The following is a 16,071-nucleotide window of genomic DNA, read 5'->3' as shown; positions in this document are numbered from 1 at the left end:
ACTACTATTGTGTATAACCGTGGCTGGAACACCAGAAGTTGTGGTCTTTCGCAGTGGGTCATTGGGATACACCTTGTGAACCACCTGCCACAGGCTCATCAAAATCTGTGATACTCTTCCATTATCCTTATGCTCAAGCTAAGATAGTTGTTGTATTAACTAAATTATTCACAGAACTGCATTACAAAGTTTAATTATCGTGGCTAATGATCAAAACTTGGAAGCTGAATGTTCCCATGATGATACAAGCCCTCACAGATTTTTCCGTCTCTCTCATATCAAAGAAATCTCTATCCATACATGAATCCAACACTTTAGGTCTAAAATAGGGCCCCTTAGTACAGTAAAATTTCCCTTACAGTTCTTCCCCCAAGTGATCTTAACTGGAGTACATTCCACTATCTTTGCTATTCTTTTCTCCATCTTTACAGCTTAACACATCCCTCACGTATAATGTTGCTTTACTTTCCCAGTTGTTTCTGTCTTTCTGAACAACTCGTGCTCTTTAGTGCTTGTCTTTGGCAATGGCTGTTGGACAACCATATTTCTGTTATCCAACTTATTATCTCACTCATTAATACAGTCCATATCCCTCAAAGCAATCTCAGCTGCATGGACGTGCAGCCACTGTGTTCACTCAGGTCTGTAGCTGACCCTGTGTCTTCAGCCACCTCCCCTTACCCTTTCTTTCTTTCTTTCTTTCTTTCTTTCTTTCTTTCTTTCTTTCTTTCTTTCTTTCTTTCTTTCTTTCTTTCTTTCTTTCTTTCTCTTTCTTTCTTTCTTCCTTCCTTCCTTCCTTCCTTCCTTCCTTCCTTCCTTCCTTCCTTCCTTCCTTCCTTCCTTTCCTTTTCTCTCTCTCCTTCCTTCCTTCCTTCCTTCCTTCCTTCCTTCCTTCCTTCCTTCCTTCCTTCCTTCCTTCCTTCCTTCCTTCCTTCCTTCCTTCCTTCCTTTGCACAAGCTCCTGAACGACAGTAGTCCTAATGAGTGTCCCCTGCCAGAGTCCTCACCTTTCATTTCACTCTTTCCTAGAAGTTCACTCCACCAACATGGCTAGACAATACTTGGTTTATTGGAGTTTAATGGGTCACTGATTTTGTAAATACCATTTAGGAAAAGTCTGAAAACAAAGAACTTAGTTTTTTGAACCATGGAGGCTTGGAAGCTCTTGCATATGTGGGTATGGAAATAAAATAGCTGGTCAGTGCAATTCCTATTCTGTTCTTTTGGCTCTAGTCAGGAAGCCTGCCATCATCGTACTCTACATGCAGTCACATTGGGTATGTTGTCAGGAAAAGAATGAAGATGAGAGAGGTGTCCTGCCAGTGGGAATTTCTGAGCACTGGTTTCTTGTATAACAGTCAGCCTTTTTATAAATAGAACCTCATTCCATGCAATGATATAAAATTAATCTGTCACCGTATTGGGCACAACCATAGGATCATGAACTACTTGCTTGCTAATTACCATTTGAGCTCTGCACAGAGCACGGGCTGTGATAATATTAGGTTGGTCAGAGTCACAAGGATGTCAGTGCCAGCAACAATCCAGTGTCTGTTTCCAATCTCTGAAAGTGTCATATCTGCATCCTTTCGTCCAAGGAGGCAAAATCCTGGACTCCCTCTTTTAGTATGAATAATTTGTCTTGTCTCTCAGAGCCCTAAAGGAAAACCGTGTGACAGCTTCTGTTTGCAGTTCATACGAGAAAAATAGCTTTTAAGAAGAGACATAAATGTATGTCAGGCATGTTTAACTACTATTTACTAATTATTTGAAAAGCTTTACCAGACTGTAATACATAGGAGAAATTTTCTGTTACCTCACACCTTGTAAGAAAACTAGAAGGACTGGAGGAAGCCCAGGGCCATTGTTACAACGTCACTATTCCTGCCAGGAGCTTCTCAAGCAACCAAAGGGAAAATGATGTGGATATGATTTTTGAAAGAAGTTTTACAGTTGCCCAAATAGCTCTGAATGATGTCAGTGACACTAATCAGTCACTTATCAATGTCCCCCTGCTGCTTCTCCCGATGAGCCGCAGGGGTCCTGGGCTGGGTTGTCCGTGGGCTCAGGAAGATGGTGCTAATCCCACATATTCAGCTCACACACAGAAGGCTGCCTTCAACCAACATATATTTAGCTTCTTCCTTACTTTTGAACCAAAAGGCTGTAGGAACTGATGATTTCAGTCTTTTCATTCAGCAGGTGAGCTTTCCAAATCCAAAGGTTTCTGAATTTATTAGAACTGAATAGTAGTAAACATTTCCATTTCGTTACATTTCCATTTCAGTTACATTGCCTTTAGAGACAGTGGACCCATGTATGTGTTATAAAATCATCTCTTAACAGTTTCACTGAAATTGCATTAAATGTTTTAAGATTTTCAAATTTGTATAAAACTGAAAGTAATTTCCTTCTAGAGACAAGTCTAATCCTCTAGAGGGATTAAAATGTAAAAATTCCTAGCAATACAAAGTAGATCTGTAGGTGGATTTCATACCTGTCTTTTCGGTCTTGTAGCTGATAAATGAATCATTACCTGTTTCGTATTATGGAGCAAGACTATTCTTAAAGGCATTCAGTGCAAATATTCCCTTAGCAAGTGAAGACTGGAGGTTGACTAATCTTACTTATGTTAACCTCTATGGGTAAGATATGATTCCTGCATCTGAAGATGTTAACCAAGCAGCCATCTAGTAAAAAGCATCTAAACTGTATAGGCAAAGGACAAAGTAATAATATCCCCTCTTTGATATCTGCCTTTGTGCAAAGGGATCTAGTCCAGACACTGTTTACCTGTGTGTCTTATTACCAAGAGAGGTCCAACTACAATCAACAGAATGACTCCAGAAAGTTAAGCAGGTATATCAAAGTGTGCAGGAACAGAATTCAGGAAAGCAGAGTTAATTGGAAAGCTGAGGAACACAGCTGGGAAGCTGTGCAGAGTTCCTGCGATAAGGGCCTGTATTTTTAATTACCTAGGTGGAAATGAACAAAGTTAAATTATTTTTAGGAGCTACTAAGAACATATGTCTGATGTGCTATGTAATTAAAAAAACACAGAGACGTCAGTTTTTACTAATTATTCTTGCACAATTAGCAGAAAAATCCCACATCTATTGGTCATTAAATAAGCATTAAGCTTCCTCTCATTTTGAGGACGATTAATAAAAGTAAACTGGCTTTGGTAGTTGTTGTTACACAGTGAATCAAACTTTTGTCACCAGTCACCTGGGTAAATGTGGACATTTTCACTAACACCAGAAGTATGCAGATTTGCTGTATCATTTCAGTGGAGTCCCTCACCAGTGTGAGGGCAACGCTCATGTGTTGACTGCAAGAAATGGTCTTTCTGGAAGCATATGTAACCAGCTCAAGAGCGCAAAATTATTTTACACTTTGTCTCTAAAACCTTTGGAAGATCTTATGAAATAGTGTAAATGAGTTAAGGCAGACAATAGGCAACTTACAATTTGTCCAACCTGCATGTTCTGAGTAAATCAGTCCTTATCTAATTGTCCTTGTTTCTAAGCCTAATTGTCCTTGAAAGTATTATAAGCTGTTATATTTTCACACAAATTAACTGCTCAGGAAGAACTTGTCAAATGCCTTAGGTGCAGCTTTTATGCTGCGCCAGATGCTTTCTGCAGACATGCTTTCAAGGCTTTGTCTGCAGCAATTGTGTAGCTGTCAAAACGAAAATACCATTCCTGAGCTCTGTTTGCACATCTCTTTTCCAGTATTTCATCATATTGATTCAGTGCAGGTACGATTTTGTTTTGTGGGCATTAGAAGGATGTAAAATGACAGCGCTTATGCTTGTCCAGAAAAGACAAGAACTTGTTGCAATTCCCAAAGCAACGGCAGCAGTTGGTTGCATAAGGTACTCTATGTTTTCCAAATGGAGATCTGGTTCAGCAACTGTTTAAAAGGCCGAAAGCCACACAATGTATTCTTTTTAATTAACACATATACCTGCAATTTAGAGTACAGTGCACCAATATAATATTAAGACTTATAAAATATAGTTTAGGATCCATTGTATCTTATCGGCCCTACTAAGAAGGGCAGTGAGAAGCCAGGTCCTACACAGGTTTTATGTTCAGATGTATATTCAGTCCTATGAGACTGGCATATTGGCATGTTTTCCCAGCCCATGGATTTTCTCAGCTAGTGACTCAGGGAGAGACCACATCAGTAAGATTCAGCATATGGGTTTGCTTTTGTATGTGTGTTTTTGTGATGATGTATCACCACTTCAGGACACATTGTACCCTCTTGGGGCAGAATCCCTGGTGCTGCACTGCTGTCACGGTACCCACCACCACAAGGCCACGGTCCAGTATGAAGAGGAGAAAATAACCCCCAGGGAGGTTGCTGCCCAGTGACCATGGGGCACATTTGAACAGCAAGTCCTGTGCCAGTCCAAGGCACAGGCCAAACCCAAACCTACTTCATAGTCAGGCTGGTAAGACGCTGGGGCAAGGGCTGTGTCTGTGCTCCAGAGTCCAGCAGAGGCCACACTGGAGTTCTCGTTGCCCAAGAGCTCACATGTCCCACAGGAGGTGTGGGTGGCCGGGCACAGACAGCTGTGCCTGCTCAGCCCACGCTCCAGCATCCGGGCAGGGGACATCACAGCAGCTGCTGGCCAGCGAGACTGACTGGGCCTCAGGTGGTGGAGCACAGAGCTGTTGGAAAAACAAACTTTTCACACTGTTTTGCCTGCTCCACAAGAACCACTACTCACAGCAGGGCAGTTTCTCTGGGAACAAAGGGTCAAAGCAAATTTCTGCTGCTTAAAAATTAAGTTTGGCCTTTTAGCAGTCACCCAGGCTGATGGATGAACACTCGCCCTTTGCCTCTGTCCCCACCACGGTACGGCTGTCCGTACCCAGAGTGGCTGGTGGTCGATATCAGCTAGCTTTCCATGTGGGGAGAGGCTTTTTGCTTTTCTTGATGTTAAAAAGATCAGTGCTTTTTCGTTTCAGATGTCATGTGGTGAATCCCCAGGTAAACCAGATCAGAAGTTGACAGCAATGTTGACAGCTTATTTTTCCTTGCAAAACAATGTCATTACTTGTGTTTTTTAGGAGTACAAACCTCACACATAAAACATATTTCAGCTAAAGGGGTATTGTCAACTCACAAAAAATCCCGCCTTACTATTACCTATGAGCGTTACAAACACTTAGATTACCAGAAATGACAGGTAGTTTTTTTCCTGTTTTTCTCTGTTTGTTTGTGTGGTCATTTGACAGTAATCCAGTGTTTCCTTTGAATATCCAGGTTACTAAATATTTTTCCCCTTTTATTCTGTGTGAGCCTTTCGTATTACAGTGAAGAAATCAGTCTCACTAGGAAAATGTGATTGTACTGGTACAAAAACTGGCCAGGGATTCAAGATTAACCTTTTTTTCTTATGCAAGGTGTGCAATTGAAGTTGTACCTTTAGTTTTTATATTAAATACTTAATCACTGCATAAAAGTCTGTGACTTGTTTTTAAGTAACCTAGCTTTGAAGCTCAGGATGAAAAAGTGTGTTGCTTTAATGATAACTGTGTAGGTTCTCATCAAAATGGAAGTTTGGTCTCATTATTCCATTGTTTTCCTTTTCTTTTTTCTCCAAGCTGCCTGTCTCGTCCTGGGTTGTATGATTTTTCCTGATGGCTGGGATTCAGATGAGGTAAAACGGATGTGTGGTGAAAAGACAGACAAGTACACGCTGGGGGCTTGTTCAGTCCGCTGGGCATATATCCTGGCGATTATTGGAATCTTGGATGCCCTGATCCTCTCATTTCTGGCATTTGTGCTTGGCAACAGACAAGACAGCTTGCTAGCAGAGGAGCTCAAGTTGGAAAACAAAGGTAGGACTGCTTTAGAAACACTATTATTGGGTGGCCTCGAGGGCTATTGCTTAAAAACAATGGTTGGGTTTGTTTTATTTTATACTTAAAAGTTGGCATGCTGGCTTGCTTCCTAAGTTGTTGGGAAAGAAGAAATGTGAGGGGCAGAGAAAGTTTTGCTTTTCAGCCTCCAAAATGTAAGAAAGCTCGAAATTGCCATAATTGCTGCACTATGCATGATTTATCCTTAACAGTTTTTAGAGGCGTAGGTGGGATGTTTTTGTGTTACCAACTTGTACGTTACTTCGTTAGCATTTAAGTTTCACTATCTCCATCTTTTTCTGTACCTCATGGAAGATTTGTTCATTTGGTTCCTTTAGGAATTTGCATTGTAATACAAACGGCTGTAATATGGCGTATGTGTTAGAACAGTACGCAGTTCAGGGGAGCATTGACTTGGGAAATCAGCAATGAGCAGTGTGGTGGGACTGCCTATACAGTGAAACACCAGTAGACTAAGGATCAGAGCCAGGAAAGAAGAATAATCTTGGTTCTCGTTCGATTTTGTTGCTTTGAGCTCATTAGTCAGCTCATAGGAATCTAAGATGGTGAAGTAACTGAATATTCATGCAGTGGGTTGGGGATAAAACACACTTCTAGATTAAAAACACTAAACTAGCTAAGGACAGTAGTTTATCATCACACATAGAGGAGAGATGCTGTTGGGCAAGCGTGTGCAAGCCTGGCTGGTTTCTGCAGCCCCTTCCCCTCATCCTCCCCCAGCACCTGGAGCTGTGGATCTGACGTGACAGGTACCACAGAGGGCACATCCCTGACTTGCCTTTTTAATGGGCCTGTTGTCCCTGGATATCTCTAATCCCTTCTGAACCTGCTGATACTATCATCTTCCACAGCACCACATGGCAGTGAGTTCCCAAAGCCCACTACCGACTGCTAAGGAAGCACTTTCTTTGATCTCTTTCAAATTGACCCCCTACTAGTTTCACCGAGTGTCCCTGAGTGCAGGATTCCGCATTCAGCTCATCCACCACCTTTGTCATTTTGTAGGTTGATTCTAATAATAGCAAATATATTAGGAGCCTTTCACCACTGGACTGGAAATCAAAAGCTGTTTGGCAGCTTGTGTTGTACAAAAATAGCTGATCTTAGTCCTGCTCCAAAAGGACCATTATCTGTATATCTGAAAGCATCATCACACTGGCTCCAGCTTGCTGAATTGCAGACAGTCAGCACACTCAGCCCAAAGATAAATGGACTTGAAGACTGAACTTCAAACACAATTCCAGACCTGGTTAGAGCCTCTGGGTTAAGGAAAATGTATGTTACTTGCAATTGCATGTGTACATCTGTTCTGCAAGTAAACAGAGGGCATCGGTTTCAAGGACTGTCCCTGTGGCCCTTTTCTGTAAGGTTATATTCATCCGCATTTGAAAATTAAAATACTTATCAGAAGGGCATTCACAGCTATGCCACGAATGCTTTTGGCATCAGCACTGTGTCTGATTTGTCTATACCATGCAGAGCCCATGAACCCAACACCTACTTGTATCAAAGAACCTAATCTGTTTTGGCACCTTATGAGCAAAAACCAGCTTCTGGAGACTCATCATCTCTCACATCGCTGGCACAAGCTCCTGCCAGAACATTTGATCATCAGCATATCAGACATAATCATCCAGCAGCTCATTTTCCTTGGGTTAAGCACAGAAATGTACCACACCAACAACTTCAAGCAAAACAGAACTCAATAGAAGGGGACCCACCCCACTTTGCTCTTCATAGTCAAGCCTAATGTTCATCACTTTTTAAACTACCTTTCAAATTAAGAGAAAAAGAGGCAACCTATCTTCTGTAAAGGGCGTCATCTCCCTGCTCTTCACAAAAAGCTTCTGCTGAGCAACAAGATGGCAAATCTAAATCCCCTTGCAGCTTCCCACCATTTCCCTGCCTGTGTGTGTTGCCCCTGGACACAGCCACAGCCCCGGAGAAGACCCAGGAGAACACAGCAGGAGCATGTGGTGGTGACATGGCAGGTACCAGTGCCAGCAGAGCACCAGTTCTCCACTTTCCTGGCCAGAAATCAGTCCTTCTTCTGGCCTTTTGGATACCAGGAAAGTCTGCCTGCCTCCTGAGACAACAAGGCATGAACACTTAATTCCCTCCAGTGGTCTCTGATCTCTGTCCAAGATGGGATACAGCTTGCTGTCCCCCATGCTGTACTGATGGAGCAGGGCTTTGGGACATGACCCCTGCAGACCAGGGAGGGGTTTCTGCCCAAAAGGCCGTGTTCCAAAGCAGGCACTGGGATGTGTAGGCAGTTCTCACACATTTTGGCAGCTAGCAGTCATTTGACTGTGGATGCTGCCTACAGTGCTTAAGAGGCAGATTTTGGGGTCATGTGGCCAGGATTGTGAGGCAGGTTTTTATAGCCCTGGCAGTCACTGACTGCATGCTCAGGTGACCAGTTTGAGGCAGTGGTCTGTGGTTAGAGAGTGTTGGTTGCTTACATCTTAACAATGAAGAAGCTGGTAGAAGATTAGGGCGAACACTTGCCCTTGAGTTGGCATCAAACAACCCTCTGTCTGTACTGCTGGCACACACTGCACATGCATGAGGGTTTGACACCCCATAAACTACACCCCCATGGCCTCTCTTGAGTTAGGAGATACTGGATAAAGACTCACCAGCATTAGTCCACATGTAAACTATCCATGTGTCTCTTGGAAATGGTCAGGAAGTCAAAAACCTGAAATAAGCAAATACCATTAGCATGCCTCCCGTATGGACAAGAAGACAAGACTAAGGATATGAGTAATCCCATCCTCAGTCTCCTCAGCTACTCTTACAGTAGGAAATCAAAGCCCCCATAACAAGCAGCCATGAATATTAAACATCCCCTATCCTCAGTTACAAGAGGTCTACTCCAGCCTTGTGCTGGCTCCTGCTTCTAGCTTAGCAGGTATGGATGAGGAGCATCCCTGCGCTGCTGCTGCCTTCCAAGGGCCAAAAGATGTGGCCTGATGATCAGGGCTGTCCTTTGGATGGGAGCTCAGGGACTCATTCCCCTTGGTGGTGGTGATGTCCTCTGGTTACAAATCTGGACATCCCATAGGCTGTGATAAGCAAGGTGTCTCCTCAAGGGACAGTTGTGACTCTATTGTGGCTTTTTGTGAGAATGCACCTTTTTAATTTAAAAAAATGCCTTTTGAAGAAAAAAAATGCTATTTCTAAAAAGAATTCCACTTTATGTTTATGCCATCAGCAAAAGAAGAGGAGAGAACAGTATTACATGGTTTTCTCTAATTTATAGGAACTAATGGTAATTACTTAAAGGCCTGTATGTTATTAAACTAATGGCATGCAGGGTGATAACAAAAATACTCAGAATTCATCTTAGCTTTAGGCTTCATCAACACCATTTTGAGTGAGCTGTCAACATCAGGCATAAACCTTGATGTGTCGTGTAATGACATAATTTAACATTTTGAACTGTAATGTCTTAATGACATAAAATTAAAGTTCTGGCCAAAGGGTGAAGCAACCAAATGAGTAGTTTTCAAAATAAATTGAGAGTGCAAGGCTATTACTTTTAGGATAGAAAGTGTAATATGGTTTGCATTATGAGTGATAAATACAAGAGCATTCAGAAGAAACTATCCTGGTAATATCAGTCAGAGCAGGTGGATGATGCACTTTGTGGCAGCTGTGGCTTTTCTGATGGATAGAACAGCTTCACAAGGTGTTTATGTTTAACATTTGTCTCATCTTTGGGGCCCATATGTTCACAGATAAGCAATTTGCATTAAAGATTTCTCAGAGTTACAAGCCTGAGGCTGAAATAAATAAAAGGAGCTGGGAGCTAGGCAAGAGATTTAAAGGATTCATCTACCTCACAGTGATTGCAACACACAGACTCAAACTGCACCACACGGCTCCCAACGGCCACGATGCAGAAAGCCTGTTGCGGAGCTCAGTGCAGGGTACCCAACCAAGCACTTAGCAGTTGTTTGACACTTACACCCTCATTATTCTCCATTTCAGTGCTGTCAGGGCCTGATCCAGGTTGCTGAAGGCTGGCTCTGTACATCTGCATGGGCTGCCATCATTGCAGAATAAACACAGTTAAAGACAGAAGTTAAGGTGACAAAGCAGTTCTCTGTAAATTGGAAAAAAATAGTCTTGCACAGAGACTTGTGCACCTTTGGCTAGAGAATCATCTTCTGTAAACAGGAATAGCCTACCCACATGATTGCTGCTGCAGGAGAAAACCATCTGCAAAAGGGCTAGTATCCGAAGCTGAGCGACAGGAGGCTGGTGGGACACTCGTCCCATCGAGGGACTACATGACAGAGTGCACGTCAGCTGTCACTCTTCAAAAGGAAAATATCTCCAGTCACAACACATGTACAAAACTGCTGCAAAATTGCAAAGCTCTGCTTATCAGCATGTAGTTCTCATAAAATACACTCACAAACAATGAGGCTAACTTGTTCAAAATTAGGTGAATAAACATGAATATTGATACCTGGTTTAAGTTTTCACATATAGCTACAATGCATAAAAGAATTGCCAACAATCCCAGTAATTATAAAGAGTACAAATCCAGAACACCACGTATACTTCTGTGTACCCATGTTCTCTATCCATTAAAATTATATAGTCCTTTTTTTTTTTAGGGTTGTGTACCCCTTGACTCGTCCTGATACACAAAAAGTCAGTGTATGCACCTTTTCATTTCAGTTAGCGTGTACTTTTCAAAAATAAAAATAATTTCAAAAATAGAATGCAGGATTTCTGCTGCTCTCTTCCCTGGTATTTCTCTTCATGTCTGCTTGTCTCGTCCCATTCCTCCTTTCTAAAGAGTTCAAGAGTCACCCACTTCAACCTCTTGCTGCTTTGGTGTGTGGCTCCATGTTCAAAGCATTTAAGGCGACTTGGAACTCAGAACCAACTTGGCCACTTGAATTTCCATTTGATGAGGGAAATGTGGAAGTTAATTCACTGGGGAGTGATCTGTGATGGATTGCTACAGACAGCCCACCGCATGCACTTGCCAGGCTGCAGCTGACCAGAGGAAGCTGGAACTACATCAAAAGGTCTATGCTCTTGCCTCAAAGGAGAAATATTTAGGTATCATGCTTTTCACAGGCAAAATGAGGCCTTTCTTTGAAGCTATAGGTTCCAGGTTGGGTATTCTCGGCCCTCATTTCTAGCTTCAAAACATGATTCTCTGCCATGTCAGCCAGAATAAAGTCTTATCACAGCCATGAAGAGTTCACATGTTCTCTTTCGGCTTCAACTGACAAGTAGCTCCAGTTGTTCATGTCTTTGTTTAATTACAACCTATTTTCCTTTGGGCATCACCTCCACGATGAACTACAAAGAGCTCTGAGTATAGGAACAATAGACAAGTAGTACAAAACGTATTTCATCTAGAAACCTGCAACTAGAAGCCAAACAGGTTTTTTTAATATACATTTTTCCCAAAAATTTCCTGCTTTAGATAATGGCAACCATTTGCCTGTGATTTCAACTATATAAATGACATTTTAAAAGACAAATTGTAAAGATAACCATGGAGATTTCATTGTGGTGGCATCAGAGGGAACTCCTCTCCAGGATGAAGATTCTCATAGTACTGCTGCAGAATCTACACCCAAGGTATGAACTTTCATCCAAGTACTGTTATGAACAGTCATTGGATGCAAATCCAGGACTTTCCTTTGCAGAGCCTTAGTGTCATGCGCTTTCTTGCCCAGTGTGTATTGAATTCTGTCACACAAAGCAGAACAGCTCCAGCCTGCGGATTTTTGGGGCCCCTCCTCCACAGCAGTATACAGTATTCTGTGCAGAACACTGTTGTTGGAGATCAGAGGTGGAAGTCTGAGAAGCGCCAACTTGAGAAGAGAACCTCCTCAAACTAAGGCAGGCAGAAAATCAAAGTATTTTTGAGGTTTTAGTAGGAACTGAGGGGAAGAAATTGAGAGTGAGATCAGAAATCAAGGTTCTTCAATGCAGACTTAGAAGACACTTCCTTTTGAAAATGTCTACTTTTGTGTTTACGAGCATGTGAGAAGCCCATGCATATGCATGTGAGAACCTACTTAGATTTTTCTGCTGGCATTGAGTGTCCACAAGGCAAAAGCCCTGGAGCAATGTTCAGAATAGCTGAGTTTCATTCCTGGTTCTCTTATTGAGCTTGGATATGTCATTTGATTTCTCAGTTTCTCTGTCTTTTAAATGGGGGGAAATGAGACTGACGTTGTTAATAAGTTGTGCTGTGCTACAGAAAGGGAAGGTGAGTTAGAAAAGCTACATAGTGCTGGAATTATTATTACAGTATGTATTCTGAGACTAGAGCTATATAATAAAAGTATTTTATCAGGGAACTACTTTACCAGTGTGCTAAATGATGATAGTCTTAAGGGGAGGCAAATGAGGCATCAAAACTTAAAGTTGAAAGCTGATTAAAATACCTTATTAAATAAAGGTCAGTCTCGCAGTAGTGCTGATTGATATATCAGCTGATCCAACAGTTTCTTTCCAGCTCTACTTTCTATAATAAGAAATTAAAATTAGTCTTAAGCATATGCATTGATTACTTAACTGAAGAAGTTGGAGACCATGAATAAAGACTCCTAATTCCCCACTGGTTGAGGAAGAAAAACATGGCAAATTGCTTTCTGTGTCACAGAAAGATGGATCCCACTTGCTGGTACACTCTGTAAGGAGTCTTATAAAATAGCTCAGTTGCAGAAATTATCATTCCATTTAATGATATGAGGGACCAAGTATGGGGACTTAAAGGCATGCTGGTAGCAAAATGCTAGGCAGCCTCAAAACAATGCTTCTTAAATGCTATAGGGAACTCAATGCATTGTATGGGCTCTATGCTCAGCTGAAAAATTCTGTAGGGCAGCAAAGCACAGAGCGGTTGAGCATTATGACGTGGAGTGATATGACGCATGGGAATGGGGGATGAAGTCATTAGGAAGTGCTGTCACAAGCTAAAACAATCTCTGTGCTGGTAAAGGCAAGTCCTTACAAAGCCTGGACAGATCTGGAGATCACAGAATCATAGAATAATTTTGGTTGGAAAAGACCTTGTCATCAAATTCAGCTGTTAACCTAACACTGGCAAATCTGTGTTAATTTAAAACGAAGCCTATGGCCTGTTACAAGCAATGCCATATTAACTGAGCTAGAAAGTGACAAGTCTGACTGTGCCATCACTAGTAGTTGCATTAGAAATGGTGGTTTGAATCTTGGACAAAAAATCAGAGCTGTTTCACAACACATACATATATAAAAGGGAAGTAGCTGGCACATATTTCATTCTGGGTAGGGCTAGTCATGCACAAAGATTATCATACCCCACCATCCACACCTTCCTTGCTGACAGAAAGCACGTTTTTAGGAGGAACAGAAGAGGAGAGCTCGTGATTCAACTGTTCTTGCATGCATGTTTTTGGGCAAAGTGTTAATGTAGACTGAAAAATCAAGGCAGGTTTGTGCCAAGAATCTGGACTGTGACTGCGAACAGCTGATCTGTGAGGACTTTTCTGCTGTCTAGTCCAGCCTGCCATTTCAGAGAGATGCCCAGGCTGTCCATATATTCACACCAGCTCTAATGTCTTTGCACACAGAGGAAGCCGGTAGAACTGAACTGTAATTGTTCCTTATTGAAGTGAGTCCTAGCAATTTTCTTCGAAATCTTTCTCATTATTTAAAAAGCCATTAATTTCATTATCTCATTTCAATTGTGAATTTGCTTTGACTCTTCTTCAGCGTCTTCATAAAGTCGGGATCATTTTCTATCTGCAAACAGAACATCTGAAATAAAAATGCAGGTAACCTCTCCCATATTGGGCATAGTGTCAACAGAAACAAAAAAAGGATGTTGTCAGAAGCTTTAAAATAAATGAACTTTCAAAAAATTCAAATGAAAGCAAGACAAACAGCCCTGTTTTCCAAAGTTATACCAGATGAAACATGTAAATTTTTCTTAATGAGATATTTCGTAGAATCATAGAATCTTTGTGGATGGAAAAGACCTTTAAGATCATTGAGTCCAACCACTAACCTAAGACTGCCAAGTCCACCTCCAAACCATGTCCCTAAGCACCACATCTACACATCTTTTAGACACCTCCAGGGATGGTGACTCAACCACTTTTCTGGGCAGCCTGTTCCAATGACTGACAACCTCTTTTGTGAATAAATTTTTCCTAATATCCAGTCTAAACCTCCCCAACTTGAGGACATTTCCTTTCATCCTATCTCTCATTACCTGGGAGAAGAGACTGACACCCACCTTGCTACAACCTTCTTTCACGTAGTTGTAGACAGCAATAAGTTCTCCCCTGAGCCTCCTGTTCTCCAGGCTGAACAGCCCCAGTTCCCTCAGCTGCTCCTCATCACACTTGTGCTCCAGGCCCCTCACCAGCTTCATCGCCCTTCTCTGAACTCGCTCCAGTATTTGAGACATCTGGCTTTCTAGCTTCTGTTACAGGTAGTGTCCAAGATCACTTACTATAGTTAAGAGGCAAAAGCTGATCTGTTTGTAGCTGTTCTATATTTACCCGATCATTATTAAATTGCTTTATCCTAGAACCTTTAAACTGTTCCTGTTATTTCTGGACTACTTCCAGACTTGATCTGCACTTTCTGTTGAGTCCCTCATCTTCTCCTGAATGACAAGTTTGGTGGACTCCTGTTGTTTGTCATTCGCCCTGACCCCTCCTTGTATGACTGGGAAGCCTGGCCCTGGGACAGGCCCAGACTAGGGCACCCAGGTGTTTTGATTCCTTGGCTCTGGGATAACCCTGCTAGGGCCAAGTTTGCTGTGACTGAAAGTGAAGGTGCTGCTCTTGGCTGCCAAGATATTTGTCTGTTGACTTTGATATGTCTGCACAGTTTTACCTGAGACAATACCAGAAAAAAGCAGCAGAAGAGGAAACAGAGACATGATATTTACGAGTAATATTGTGCTCAAGATTGCTGCAGGTGTATACTAACTTCATTCTCTAGAAAGGAACACAATAGATAACAAGTGGAATCATAATCCAAATATATTTTATCAAGGTTTTCCCTGTCTTTTGTATATGGATGATATTTTTTCTTTGATTCAATTTTTTAAATGAAACAAATGATGGTCCATGTTATTACGTGTAATCTTTCAGGCATTTGGCATGCAAGCATTCCAGTTGTCAGAAATACTTTTAAGCACCTGCTTCAAGATCATTTAGCATGAAATGTACTCTACAGACATGGTAAAACTGAAAAAAAAAAAAAAAATTTAAAAAAAAGAGGTTTATTTGCAGTCCTGTTTGACTAAATGTATTTACAACACCACAGCACTTTTGATTTTGCGAACCACCTTCACCTTAGTTTTGTAAATCTAAAAATTTTCAGGATCATAATGAGCTGGCATGAGGGTGTCATGGCACAAAGTTATTAATCTCAAAATAGTCTTTTGTCCCAAAGCACTTGCACCCTTCTAGGGGGCAGTGTTTGACACAAGACAGACCATTGCTCTGGCTCCTATCTGCTATCTCCCTCAGTCCCTGCCTTGTGGTGTTTGCAACTGATTCTCTCCTAATCAGATTGTGTTGTTCCTGTCTAGTGTGTGCAGGTTGAAACCAAATCTCACTGCTCTTTGTATCACTCTGTGTCTGATAAGAGGCTGAAAGGATCAGCATGATCATTTAAACTATTCTCCTGTATCACACAGGCTGTAGAATGGCCTGAATCGCCTCCAGTTTATCAGCATTGTGTTAGCTGTGGAATCGGGCCTTGACACTGTTCCAGGACTGGTCCTGACTCTGCTGTGCCCAGAGGTGTTACAGCCTCTCTTCTTCTGCTCAGTATGTCCTTGTCTGCAGCCGAGACACCCAGCAGACCTCCTGTCTGCCAGCACCTCTCCAGCTCGAGTTCAGCTGACTTCCCACATGCTCTGCATCAGTATGTGGGTACATTTCTTGCCCCTTGACAAATCCTTGTTGCATCAGGCCGTGCTTATAGAATGAGCCATTTGCTAGTACACATGAAGACTTCTTTGGTCATCTTCACCCACAGCAGCTGAGAGAGAAAGAAACTGGGCATTGCCACTGGCCACCAGCAGTCTGGAGAAAATCTGGATGTTGTAGGTCTGTCTCCTCCTTCTTCCTCACTTGAAGGAAAAGAAAAGATGTGAAGAAGGAGACCAGGA

General features: G+C 42.0%; 1 protein-coding gene across 2 annotated transcripts in view; it reads left to right on the top strand.

The window, feature by feature from the left end:
• LHFPL3 (LHFPL tetraspan subfamily member 3) overlaps window positions 1-16,071 on the top strand; it is a 256,868-nt gene that overhangs the window by 167,986 nt on the left and 72,811 nt on the right. For both annotated transcript variants that reach the window (XM_065859775.2, XM_065859769.2), the window contains exon 2: window positions 5,625-5,861. In XM_065859775.2, the coding sequence (XP_065715847.1) occupies window positions 5,625-5,861 (237 nt within the window). The remainder of the gene's footprint in view (window positions 1-5,624; window positions 5,862-16,071) is intronic.

The sequence above is a fragment of the Patagioenas fasciata genome, chromosome 1, assembly GCF_037038585.1.
Source record: "Patagioenas fasciata isolate bPatFas1 chromosome 1, bPatFas1.hap1, whole genome shotgun sequence".
NCBI classification, from domain to species: domain Eukaryota; kingdom Metazoa; phylum Chordata; class Aves; order Columbiformes; family Columbidae; genus Patagioenas; species Patagioenas fasciata.
This window is presented reverse-complemented; position numbering and strand designations above follow the sequence as displayed.